The sequence below is a fragment of the Chenopodium album genome, chromosome 10 (assembly GCF_948465745.1).
Source record: "Chenopodium album chromosome 10, dcCheAlbu1.1, whole genome shotgun sequence".
Taxonomy (NCBI): domain Eukaryota; kingdom Viridiplantae; phylum Streptophyta; class Magnoliopsida; order Caryophyllales; family Amaranthaceae; genus Chenopodium; species Chenopodium album.
This window is the reverse complement of record NC_137843.1, coordinates 37,845,002-37,858,515: the sequence shown is the minus strand read 5'-3', so window position 1 is coordinate 37,858,515 and position 13,514 is coordinate 37,845,002. Positions and strand designations below refer to the sequence as shown.

General features: G+C 31.3%; 1 protein-coding gene across 1 annotated transcript; it reads right to left on the bottom strand.

Annotated features, from left to right (window-relative positions):
* Positions 1 to 7,545: 7,545 nt before the first annotated feature.
* On the bottom strand, positions 7,546 to 10,359 carry LOC145563911 (uncharacterized). Its single transcript, XM_081624303.1, has 3 exons — positions 9,730 to 10,359; positions 9,180 to 9,448; positions 7,546 to 8,749 (listed from the first exon to the last, which is right to left on the bottom strand). The coding sequence occupies exons 1-3, from the start codon at positions 10,019 to 10,021 to the stop codon at positions 7,787 to 7,789; spliced, it is 1,524 nt and encodes a 507-aa protein (XP_081480429.1). The 5' UTR covers positions 10,022 to 10,359; the 3' UTR covers positions 7,546 to 7,786.
* Positions 10,360 to 13,514: the final 3,155 nt, after the last annotated feature.

Sequence of the window (13,514 nt, the reverse complement as noted above, 5' to 3'; positions counted from 1 at the left end):
CTTCAAGTTTGTTCTTCCATGGATGAGATTAACCATCATTCTGGTAATCTTTATCCCGTAAATACACTCGCAGATCAATGAAAATTGAAAATATGCATCGATTTACGTATTATATATGTGAAGTATTCATTCGAAATTTGGATTCATGTACGAATTTGTTTTTAATCCTAAAACAATATATGTTAATTGGATAATCGCAAATAAGGGATGCAAAATTGGTCATTATATGTATGCGAAAATAAAAAAAACATTAACAATTTTTTGAAATCTGGGTTTGTGAGGCAAATTGGAGAAGACAATGATTTTTGTTTTGGAATACTTATTTGATCCGAAAAAAATGTTATAGTTTTCAATTTTGTTTGCATATAAGGCATTAACCCAAATGCTAATAGGACATGAAATATAAAACGCAATATTATTGTTTATTTTGTCTACGACCATACGATATTTTGGATATTGCTAATTATTAGTTCATACTGTGCGTGCATTAATATCCTAATATTTTTCTTAATTGATAGCAAATAGGATCGTGGTCCTCAATCCTCATTCACTAGCCAAGTCACAATGTACATATACCAAGTTTGATATCAATGATTACTTATATATCTGCTATTGTGGTTTGATTTCTGTGTACATATTTCTCAAAATTAAACTAACTCTCAATCAAACCACCTTTAGAGCTATTCCAATGGCAACCTAATTGTCAAATTAGATGATTATCTTCTTATCTATCGTGTGACCCAATGGTTGGATTACTTGGATACTAGTTTGTTATTAATTAAAATAATGAACCGTCTTTGGTAATTATTATAATTTTACAATAATTAAGGAGATTGAGACAAATTCTAAATATATAAGTAATGTCAAATCCTAATATTAGACGAATCCCATATAATAACTAAATGAAAAAAACGTGGAGGTGAGCAATTACATGGAAAACTTTTTATTTTTATTTTTAAAGAATACAATGACAAATTGTTAAATATAATAAATATATTTTTGTATTTATAAATTAGGAAAGCCAATATTAAACCCCTTATATTTAGGCTAAATGCATGCTACTATTGCTAGTTGTATTCCTTATAATTAGGACCTATCATGCTTCAATTTTGTATATACACGTATTCTAGTTATATTAATGAGAATTGAAAATATTCTTTTTCCTATTTGTCAAAATAGCGTTACCTGTTAAGTGTGACTGTTTTTTGTATCTAGTTTTTTATCCAATGGTTAGTACTACGACTCTACGAGTATTTTTTTTGTTTTTTGATTAGTTTAGTTTTATTTTTAATTTATAGTTTATATTTTATGTGTCATAAAAAATAACTGATAACAACACTATTGTTGTATATCATTGATTTATTTCCTAAATAGTACGTTAGATATTATAATAGAATATTTGAAAAAGATTTGGACTAAAATTTATATGGGATAACTTATGTATCATGTAGTAACAATATTTCCTAAAAATAAGCAATCAATAGCCATCATATAGGCAATATTCTTCAAATAGATCTTAAACCTAAAACATTCCATTGTTAATCTAAATTTCAATTTTGATTGTTTTCTTTAGATACAAGATTTTTTTACCTTATAGAAAGATGGTTTGAATTTCAAATTACACACACCAAAAAACAAAAATTTATGTCCAAACCTTTATAATGAGCAAATCAATCAAAGGAAGAAAACGCAATTTAGGATACAAAGATATATAATGAGCAAATCAATTAGAGGAAGAAGACGCAATTTTCTTTTAATTTTTTTCTCATACACCTTGTTTGATACGTAGAACACAAGTGTGAATTTTGTGATCTGTTTATAGCTCAGGAATTAACTTATGTGTACTTTGGTTATTACCTAAAAAAGAAAGTTTATTGAGTTTGACGAATGACCATATGTATTTTGGATATTGTGAAAATTCCAACTTTATGATTTTTTCGACGTGGAGCTGAGAGAAACCAACATTTTGATTTTATTTTACGATAAGCATGTCAAAATTTTTTTTGATCGAATCTGATCTTATTTTAGAAAAGAAAGACTTAAAGTATTTCCTTAAAAAAATAAGATAGATTTAAAATCATAAACCTTAATTAAATTATGGTATTTTCCTAATTTTATCTTTTTGGAGGGAAAGTACGTAAGTTATTATCCTAAAATTTTGTTAATATTCTATTAACCAAATTGCGTGAAGAAGTAACAAAATCTCAGAAAAATCTAAAATTTGAGGGAAAATAAATAAGCTATTATCCTAAGATTTATTAATATTCTATTTACCAAATTTTATCCTCTTTTTAAATTCATTCTACACGATTGTTTATCAAACATTTCATATTTATTGCATTATTTAAGATATATATTACCATAATTCTAGGCGTGATAAAAATCAATAATTTTACAAAATCATAGGATATGTCGATAAAATCAATAGGATATATATTCTAATATTTAGAAAATATTAGAATATAATTTATTGAAATTTGAAAATTATACTGATAATCTTCTACACAATAATAATAAGATAAGAAATTAGGAAACTATCCTTATTATAATTGCTGATTGAAATGTTTTTTAAATAATATTTCTAATGTTAAAAGATATTCTAAAAGATATTGATTCCATAATTTTATTTATTTATTTATTTATTTAATCATTAAAATAGATTCATTTTAATTTTTGTACATGGTTAGCTACAAATATTTTGTAAAGGTCGTAAAGTACTTTAAAGTAATTGGTAATGTCCAACATAACGCATGGTCATAATCGTTTAATATTTAAAATGTATGTAATAGGTAATGTCTTATGCGTATGTGGGTAAAATCCTTAAACACAACCACGATTTGTAATTCAGTCTCCTTTTTTTTTAGATCAAACAACATTTCAAAGAAAAATGGTACGATTTCTTATCAGATTTTCTTGAAGAACCTACATTACCGAATTACTTCAATTTTTTGTGATCGAATACATAATTTCGATGTTTTTGCATCGGCTGATTGATATTTGTACTGTGAAATCTATTTTTCTAGAATTAAAAACCTACGCCAATATGCTTTATAACCCCGGATTTTGCAAATTCGATTGTTGAACAAAGTTGAAGGACATTGAAGAATGTGAAGAATGTCGATGAACAATGACGCACGAGTGTAGATCTTAATTTATAGAGAAATTCGTCGATTGTTGAACAAAGTTGAAGGACATTGAAAAATGTCGATGAACAATGATGAACTATGAAGAACATTTATGAACAATTTTTTTATTTTGATTTTTATAATTTAATTTTTTTTTATTTAATTAAATACTGATTTTAATAAATAAATTTCGAAAATTATAAAATGATTTTTGGAAATACAGTAATTAAATTTTGGGAAATAAAAAAAGAATTAAAAAAGGAAATAACTAAAATTAAGGTTTGACCAAGGATAAAAAAAAATTAAAAAAGCGGCCAATGATAATTAGTATAGTGGTGGTCATAATGAAGATGACCACAGTAGAAACATCCTTAATTCCCCTTGCGTTTTTTAACCCTTCCCCATCTTCAATTCGACAATAAGCATTTTGGGTCGTTGAGGTGTTGGTGGCTGAAATTGGCGGCTGGGTAAAATGATGTGAGTTAATTTATTTCCCATTAACACACCAACATACACATTTTCACCTTATTTTAATTACTTATTGCTAATTTTTTGGGCTGAATCTCTAGAACTAATGTCGGTGGGTTTTGTTGCTGCACTATTCGCTTGATGGCAGTTGGTGAGGCTACTGTTTGCTGTTGTGTTTATGGCTGGGTATTGAGGTGAGGTGAGAGATATGGGCGGCAGTGAGGTATGGCGTCAGGAGGTAGAGAGGGGAGTGCGGTGGTGCGGTGATGGCCTGAGAAAGTGCGATGATGAATTGCAAAGGAGTGAGGGTTTGTGTTGGCCTTGTTTGGGGATGTGTGACGGTGGTTTTTGGGATGTTTGTGGCGGTTTGGGGTGTTGCTATGGTGGGTCGAAATGACACGGTGGTGGGGCAGTGGTGAAAGAGGTGGCACTATTGGTGGGGCATGCATGGAAAGAAATGGTTTTAGAATGTCACGTGATCGGCACTTGAGTGGTCAACGCCGGAGAAATTAGTCAACGGTGAAAATCCGATGAAGGGTAGTCTTTAACAACATTTTCGTTTTAATAGGTAGTTTATTACAACATTTTTTTTAATAGGTAGTTTCTCAAAAAAAAAAAAAATAAAAAAAAAATAATGGCTTTTAATAAGTAGTTTTTGACAAAAAGCCCTTCTAAGAAAGTAATAGCAGTGCCTGTCAAATAAGTAAGTAGTAGAAATGTTATTTTATGTCCTTTAAAATATGGACACCAAATCCCCATTGGTCAACTTATTTATGGAGCAATAAACTATAAAAAGAATTATAAGAAATCATGAAAAATTGTTTCGAAAAAACAAAAAAAATCATGAGAAATTTTTTGTTTTTTTTTTTTTTTTTTTTATTATTTTTTATTTTTTTTTTTATTGTGGTTGTTATGGTTGTTGTTGTTGTTGATGATGATTTATAAGGAATGAAAAGTATGGTTTGGAAACTTAATTTTAATGATGATTTAATATAGCTAAAAGTGACTATCAAGTGAATGAATAACTGGGTTCCTTAATTTCACATTATGTGGTTGATGAAAAGGAGGAAAAGTATGGCTTGGGAGTTTAAGTGGAGTAATTTGAGTCTTCTATCAATGAGTTAAAATGTATGATAGAAAGTGTGGATTCTCTAATTTTGCACTATGTGGCTGAATGGTTGATGAATGAAATGGATAAACATACATGACAAAATAAAACTGAGCAAATGTGCATAGATAGATCTCCTAGTTGTACATTTACTTCTATGTTTTCCCTTAGCTTCAAATTAAAAGTGAGGCAAAATTGTAAGAAATTGAGCAATTCAACCTTAGTAAGCAAACGTATATGCATGTAAACATTGAATATTTTCATTGTTTTGTCTGATCTTACATTTTTATCTCTTGTTTTATGTTGCCTAATTTAAGAAGTAGGCTATATGCTGGCCTTAACGCAATTGGTTAAATGACCAGATCAAAAGCCACAATGGTTAGATAATACTTTTACCACCTCAAGCTCCAATCCGATATGATGCTTTTAAGACTCTTTTTTCCTAACTTAAGACATGTTTGGTATAATGATTATAAATATTGTAAATATAATCTATTAACAATTTTCATTACTTATTATTTGGTATGAGGAGTGCAATGGCTTTGTTGGTTCCTAATTCACGTGATTGGAAACTATACATTTATATAACTGAATATTGCTCTAAGAAAGGTGAATGCCTCGGCTCCGTTAAATGGTTCTATCTTCTCATCTCTTAACATACTCTATTTCCTCAATCTCCAATTTGTAACAATATATTTTTTCTTGTTAATTAGATCAAATGGTTCAGAATGATAACAATTAACGTTACCTTTTCTCCTTATTCGTTTCCAATCCTTTTCCTTTCGAGATTCATACAAAATGTGCACTTAATGTCAAAAATTAATAACACTAATTTTTAAGGTATGCATCGGAAATATTAAAAAGCTTAATAAAATGAAATAATTAAACACATCAAATTCAGCCCAATGGAGAACAAGATGAAGAATTGTGTTTTCCTTCGTATTAGTACTACAATAAATCTAAACTGTCATTCAAGGATAAGAAGTGAAGGTATGTTCCTTGGGGAAAATTATTTTACGTGTTCCACATTCTTTTTCTTTTTTTTTTTCTTTCCTTCTAGTTGTATAATATATGTGAAAGTTCTATAAATTCTACACTTTTTTCAACAAAATTTTTTTTTCTTGCTTTCTTCACTCTTTCATTATTATGTATGATATAAGCAAAGAAGAAGGACAAGTCATGATATTAATCAAGCATAACAAAATGAATTATTATTATGATTGCTTACATGCATATGAGAATTTAGTGCATGCATTGCCTGCACAAAGAGCTAGTTGTTCTAGAATAAAAGAAGTTAAAGATTATTTGAAATGCCTAAATTATATCTAAGGACTTGTTCTCTTCATCAGAAATAAGGTGATATGGTCTGAATTAGTAAGGTCCAGCTTGGCTTGATCTAATTTTAACAAAAATAAGTTACAATTATATAAATAAAGTTGAAGATAACAAGTTCTACACCCATCGACAAATCTTACTATACAAGTATACAACAAGTCAAAAGTCTAAACCATTGAATTGTTTAAAAATACTACATGTCAATAATTTCTTTGAACTCCATGAAGCCGAACCAATTATAATGTCACATTATACTAAATACTCAAATATGAAAGGGGGCTGTAAAATAACTAAATTGTTACATAGGGTCTTAATGAAATCATGCAATACACAGTCTCAAAGACTACCCTTTAATTATAACAATTGAGCTATTATAAAACGAAACCCCTTCACATTTATTCAAAATTAAGGGTATTTGGGAAAGTTATTTCATTGATCAATGGTTATATATACATAAAACAATACCTGAATCGAAAATTTTAATGAAATGTGATTATTCTTGAAAGGACCAACATTCACTATTATATTGACATTCTCAAAATTAGTCTAATCCAATACATGAATTAGGTATATGAGTACCTAGTCGTCTCTCTTATCAAGTCATCCTTTGCATATATATATATAAAAAAAATACCATAACATCATATTAATATCATCCGTATAAAAATTACATGCCATCCCTCGATTATATTTCATGTACAGATAAAAATCACCTAATTAAACACATATATTTGTGCCTGATTGACATAAGTTTACGTGACTTACATAATAAATTACTCTTAAAATTTAGAAATATCGGGTAAGTCCTTATGATTTTTGATTAAATGTGCAAACAAGCTCAGGTAATTAATTTAAACTCAATCATCAAAGCCAATAAGTTAGGTAAGAAATGAAGTGATACTAAAAATAGCAGTGATATTTCTGGAACAAGAAGAAACAATTTCCAAAAGAGGGAAAAAAAGTTCCTAGAGAGTGGGTGTGATTCCAAGTTAACAACCTAAAACTAACCAATAAATGCTAAGAACTGTAACACAAAATAATATTTTATAGGGTTTAGTTAATTAGTTAGCTGACCTTCTAACTTTCATTCTTCCACCAACTAAACACAGAACCTAAAGGAAACCCCTCGAGGGTATCCCACCAACTTGAGGAAAATTTTGAAATTTTGAATTGGGTGAGATTATACCAAATTAATCACTAATTTGTCATAATTGTTGTCGTAATTTAATCTTACCTGATTTAATTCGATGGTATCAAACAGAAACAAAATATGGAAAAGATAAAAAGAACGAAAGTAGCATATCGCCCCCAAGACTTTTATCAATAACATGTGCAATTAAGTTTCAATTCCCCTTAACATTTTTTGTAACATACATTATTGCATTGTTTAGCAGTAATTGCATAACCTATAATATAGCTTGTAAACCCTAAATTATATAAAGCAAATTTGAATGGTTAAGTAGTTATCAAGCACGATTAATTAGAAAATAAAATGCAATAATATATGATAAAATTAACTTTTAAGAGTGGGTGACTAAATTAAGATAAAAAAAATGCATATTAAAATTAATGCTTTGACATATACTCCTATATAAAATTCCGGCTAGAAAAAACATAATTAAAACATGATCATAGATCACATAACTTAAGCAATTAATTAATATAACTTATAAAAGCGTACTTGATTAAATTATGTCTCTCTTCATCATTTATGTAGTATGCAAGCACCTACTACGGTTAAAGTAAAAAGTTACTTGAAGAGGTTACTGAAGTGATCTCTATTCGGCTCTGAGTATGGATTCCAATCCCACAATGAACGGTCCGAAAACGCGAGCCCACCACCAGCACCAGCAACCGTGACTGGAGGCAACTGCAAACTACTACTACTCGAGCCACCTCCTACTGGAGGATTGTTGTTAATAAGTGTTGCTTGTGCCTGTTGTGCTGCTGCCGGTGAAAAGAGATAATTGGAGAACAAAAATGGCAAATTATTAGTAGTACTATTACTGCTGCTCGGGTTGTTATCGTTGTTAAGAGTTTCGAATTGGAACTGATGTTGTTGTTGTTGTGGTTGTGGCGGCGGCTGCTGTTGTTGTTGGAAATGGTGGTTGATGCAAGCTTGTTGATATTCGACTAATCTATGAATATCCTCCATACTCGGCTGATGATGATGATTCGGATGAACAAGTCCAGGAGTAGGATGTTGATGAGTTATAGAGGTGTTAAGCGAGGAGGGCAATGATGTAATTACACCATGACCGCCACCGCCTCCACCCACTACCACTTGGTGATGATGATGCTTCAAATTTGGATTATGATCATTTAATAACTGCATCATCCTATTAACCTCAATGGAGGATGGTGTTGGTGGTTGTGGTGGTGGTGGAGTTAGCGCTTGCTGTGGGGCTGCCAATGGACTCACCGCAGTGTACGAGCTGTGGTGAGAAAGTCCAAGGGCGGTCCCCACTTCGGTGCTACTACTAGCATCAGTCTCGCTTACCTTGTCACCCATCTGAGGCGGCGGGTGCTCAAGTTGCTGTTGTAAACAAGTTGTCTGAGCTCTAAAGGCGTTATGGTAGTTCTTCCTCTCGGAAGATGACGAAGTTGCTTTCGACGAAGATGACAGCCTCGACGGCAGGCTACTCCCTCGTGGCACTGATGGATGATCCTCTACTCCAGGCCTCTTATACACCCGGCACAACGAAATCTCCGCCTGAGATAAAAATCCCGCCCAAAATTAGCCCAAACAAAACAAAAAAACAAAATAAAACGAGTGTACATTTTTGTCTTTCACTATATTTGTATTAATTACTAGAAAATAGAAGTATCCAACAACAATATGAGTACTGATCAGTTCATATTAATGGTGAATATCAGAAAAAAAATCAGTAATTGAAGCTTCATTCATATCTTTCACTATATTTGCGTGACCCAACACCAGTAAAAATAGTACTCATTTATTACACTCTTTACACTACTTGGAATCTGTGTTCTTTTTATCACTTATCTCCTAATTTAGTATCTAATTTTTCCAACCCCTTTTTTTACACTATAACCCAATTAGGGTTTCCAAATTTTTCCCCTTTTTTGAAAAGATAAAACATATATTTGTATATGTTGTACTTGAAAGTCTATGGTCTAACCTTTTGATACCGTTCCGTTTCGTGCTGGGGAAGGCGGTATTCGTTCATAATCCAACTAGTTCGGATACCCTTAGGCGCTTTACCGGAGTAAAACACTAGTGTTTTTTTAAGGCCGATGGGCCGGGAGTTCTCCCCTCGTATCATTCGATCAGCTCCTGTTGCCTTCCAGTAACCGGATGTGGTTACTCGATTAGGCCTATCGCCATTACGGTATTTTCGATCCCTTGGAACATAGAAGAACCACTCCTTCTCCCCAATCGCCGCCAAGGCTGTTTAACAATTAACCAATTGATTATAAATAAGAATCAAGTAGAAAAAGTAATAATATGATCAAGAAAAAAAAAAGGATAATATTGCTTTTGTTTATCAATATATATCAAATTACTTTGCCCATATTTGGGTAGCTAGCTTAACTAAGCTTTATTAGTTTTGAATGAAAAATAATTAATATAAATATATATATCATAATACATAATATATTTATGTAATTGATATGATATTGATGTACAGCATATATACATAAATAAATGTTATAAATAGGAGTATATACCAGGAAGTTCCCAAGGGTCATAACGATAAAGATCGAGGAAAGTAATGAGTTCAACATTAAATTTCTTGCCCTCAACCTTACGGCGAAGGTAGAACTCAACAAGTTCTTCTTCAGTAGGGTGAAATCGGAAGCCGGGCATGACCATATCATGCTCGTGTTCGTCATCACCTTCTTGTTGTTGTTGTTGATCATCTTGTTGCTGCTTGTCATTGTTGTTGCCAACGTTGTTGCTGTTGTGGTTGCTGCTATTAATATCGACGTTAGTGAGATTCATGGTTGTAGCAATTGCCATAAAAGGAAGGCAAAATGTTAAGGAAAATAAAAAAAATACTAGTAGCTTATATAAAATGTAATCTTCTTTTCTATTTTTTTTTTAGTTCATGAACTCAAGGGAAAAAGTGGTGGCCTTTTATACTAGGAGTTATTGTACTGTTTTAGGAGTGAGAAAATGATTAAGGTAAAAAAAACTTCAACTTCCGTACAAAATAAACAGCATTTATTTATTTATTTATTTATTTTTAATGGAAGGAGAAAGAAGAAGAATTAATTATAATAAAATAATCTTATTAAAAAAAAAAAAAAAAAGGAGTATGAGAGTAAGTAGAAAGATCTACATAGCTTTCAGGGCCTACCAAAGATGGGGAGGGGGGGCAAATGCGTTAAGGGTGTGTGTTTAAGATAAAGAAAATGACATTTCACAGGGTAGACAGGGTGGCCACAGCTTCTTGTTATATCCTTCCTTAGCTTCGGTGGTCGCACTTTTTTGCGTTAATTACTTCTTTTTTTTCTTTGGTTTTTCTGATTTTTAATTTTTAATGTTGTACAAATATGGTTTAAGGTTTAATCAGATGATTTTGTGTATATAAACTTGAGCTTCTAGCTATTAATTAAAATATTGATCTGTTTAATTAAATGCTTCAGCCTCCATTTCTAAATAAGTGCATCACTCGATTATGTTTTAGGCAAGTGAAGTGAAGAAATTTATTGTACATGTGGACCAAATTGAAAACATAATAGAAGTGAATAAATATTTTTTTGGTAGATGAAAGTAGCTAGTGCGAGTATTTTTTTTGGTGCACAGCTAGTGCGAGTATATATATACGCATGGGGTTAGTAGGATGAGAGAGAAATAATATGGAGTAAAAAGAGATAATTGATTCACTTATTTAGAAACAAAAGGAGTTTTGATTTCACTCAGTTAATATTTTATGATAGAGCTTTATATATAAGTGTACATTTTTTTTTAAATATTATGTCAATTATAACAATTGGTTAAAATATGCTAAAGTTTACACAAAAAAAAAAAAAAAAAAAAAAAAAAAAAAAAAAAAAAAAAACTCACGCATGAATTAATGTCAAACAATAATGAAGCAAAGCAAAGTAAATTTGAGGTAAAATGTAACGTGTGTTATTGATGAAAAGAGAAGAAAAAATAAAATACAAAAACACACACAAAATATTAGATTGAATTATTTGTTTTATGATAAAACTAAATGAAATGAGTAGTTTTACATGCGTTTTAGTTATTTGACTTTGTGATATTACGTGACTCGGAAATCTAAAGGAGTAAAATCCAGATAGGTGGGTCATACACTCATGGGTGGGTAGTACATGTTCGAGTCTATCACATGATTTATGTGCCATTGTTTCAGTAATATACGGAGTACAAGTATTAATATCTTTATTGTCATTCTTGCAGAAAATATTAGAAATGGCTGGAAACCATAAAAACTTTGAAAAAATTGGATAGTAAATTTGTCTTTTTTAAGTTTTGATAAGCTCTTAAACGCGTTGTTAGCTTGTAAATGCAATAGTAATAGGTTTAAATAATTCCAATAAGATAAACCATGTAATAGTAAAAATGGAGTTACATTGGTTTATATGGGGTCACTGAACCCATTTGATCATAAAATTTGGAATTATTTTAAAAATGTTTAAGATTATTGGAAATTTTCATAAAATTAGGTGTTTTCATAGTTACGTCATTAAGTCTGGATTCCGGTTGTCTATACCTGCAAAATAACGGAAGCTCCGGTTAGTCGGAGTTCCGCCTCCGACAATCAAGTTAGTAAGAGTTAAGTATAAAACTAGACTCTAACCTTTTCCTTTTTTTTTCACCTTTTGGGACCTCCCACTTTTTTTTTTCACCTTTTGGGACTTTATGGGTAGAATCTAGCCAAAAAGTTAGTCCCTTGGGTTAAATAAGTTAGTCCCCTAAAAACAATTAGAAAGAAAATAAATCCCCTCTAAAATGTTAGTCCCCTCATAAATGTTTGTGCAGGTTAATTTCGCATCATAAGATTGCAACTTCAAATAGATTAATAAAATTCATGAAAGCATACTATCAAAATCAGGCAATCACAATTTCACGAATTTAAATCTTAATTTTTAACAAGAGCAGTCACTGGGTTTTGCTTTCACGAATTAAACAATATTAATTCCAAATTAAAATTTCAAATAGCAATCAAAATAATAAAAAGAAACGGGGCAAGACACAAAAACTACAAACAAATTGCTAAGTGCAACCAAATTCATGTAAGCAAACTGAATTAAGATCAAACTTACCAATGATGGAGAGAGAATTTTTAGCCGATCGACAAAATCGTAGCCAAAAGTGTCACTTGACTTGTGAGATTTTGCAGTTGCGAGAATATGAATCGGGAGAATTTTGAAGTTGATAGTTTGAAGAATTGAGTCAATTGAATTGTACGTTGTATAATATATGGAGTACTACGTACTACTACATATTTCCAAATTATAATCTAATCAGTTTGAAAGTTTTTATTTTTTAATTTTAATTTTAATTTTTTATTTTTTATGAGTAACTAATTAGGATAAAACCATAGATTGAAAATTTAAATTTGGATGATGAGAAAAAGAAAGTAACGGGAAAAACTACTCATGGCACAAGTGATGATTTGTTGTAGTGACAGCTAGTTACAACAACTTTATTTTTTTTGTCTTTTATTTTCATTGGCATATTTGGAATATACTCTTGTTTTGGGGATGGCTGATGATTATTTATGAAGGGACTGACTTTATTAGTTTATTTTGTTAAAAAGTTAATGAGGGGACTAACGTTTTTAGGTCAAATAGTCAATTAAGGGACTCACTTTTCCTCCGGTGGATTAAAGATGGGTTAAATGACCGAAAAGTTAACTAGAGGTCCCAACAAGTGAAACAAAAGTGGGAGGTCCCAAAAGGTGAAAAAATAAATGAAAAGGTTAGACCCTAGTTTTATACTTAACTCAGTTAGTAAGGATTCGGAGTGAAAGAGTGCGAAAAAGTAATGATCTTCTCGGATTTCGAGATCAGTTGTTTTCTTTATTTTCGAGAATATTATATGATGCAATGGTTGAACGTGCCCCAATAATGGGGGGAAATCTCCCTATTTATAGGGTCGTTAGGATTTGTGCCTCTGTCTAGGTCACAGAACCTAGGACTGATTGGGATACGCCATTTTACGGCTTTTTAGGGATTTGGACCTTAAAGGCCACCAATTTCCTTAGGGTATCTGCCTTCCACGTGTCGAGTCCTAGAAGGTCCACTTTGGGCCCTTCCTAAGGTGTCACGTGTCACGCTCTGGCTGGTCCACGTGGCGGGGTAAAACCACCCAAAATATTTGCCCCTCACAAGGGTGACGTGGCGTGCTACGTGGCGCCTGTGACAAGTGTCACGCATGCATTGGTGCATGTTATTTTACTTTTTATTTGGGGTAAAATTAGGGTTTTAACCCCCAAAATTTAACCCCTCTATAAATAGTTTTCACCCCCTCTCATTTTCGT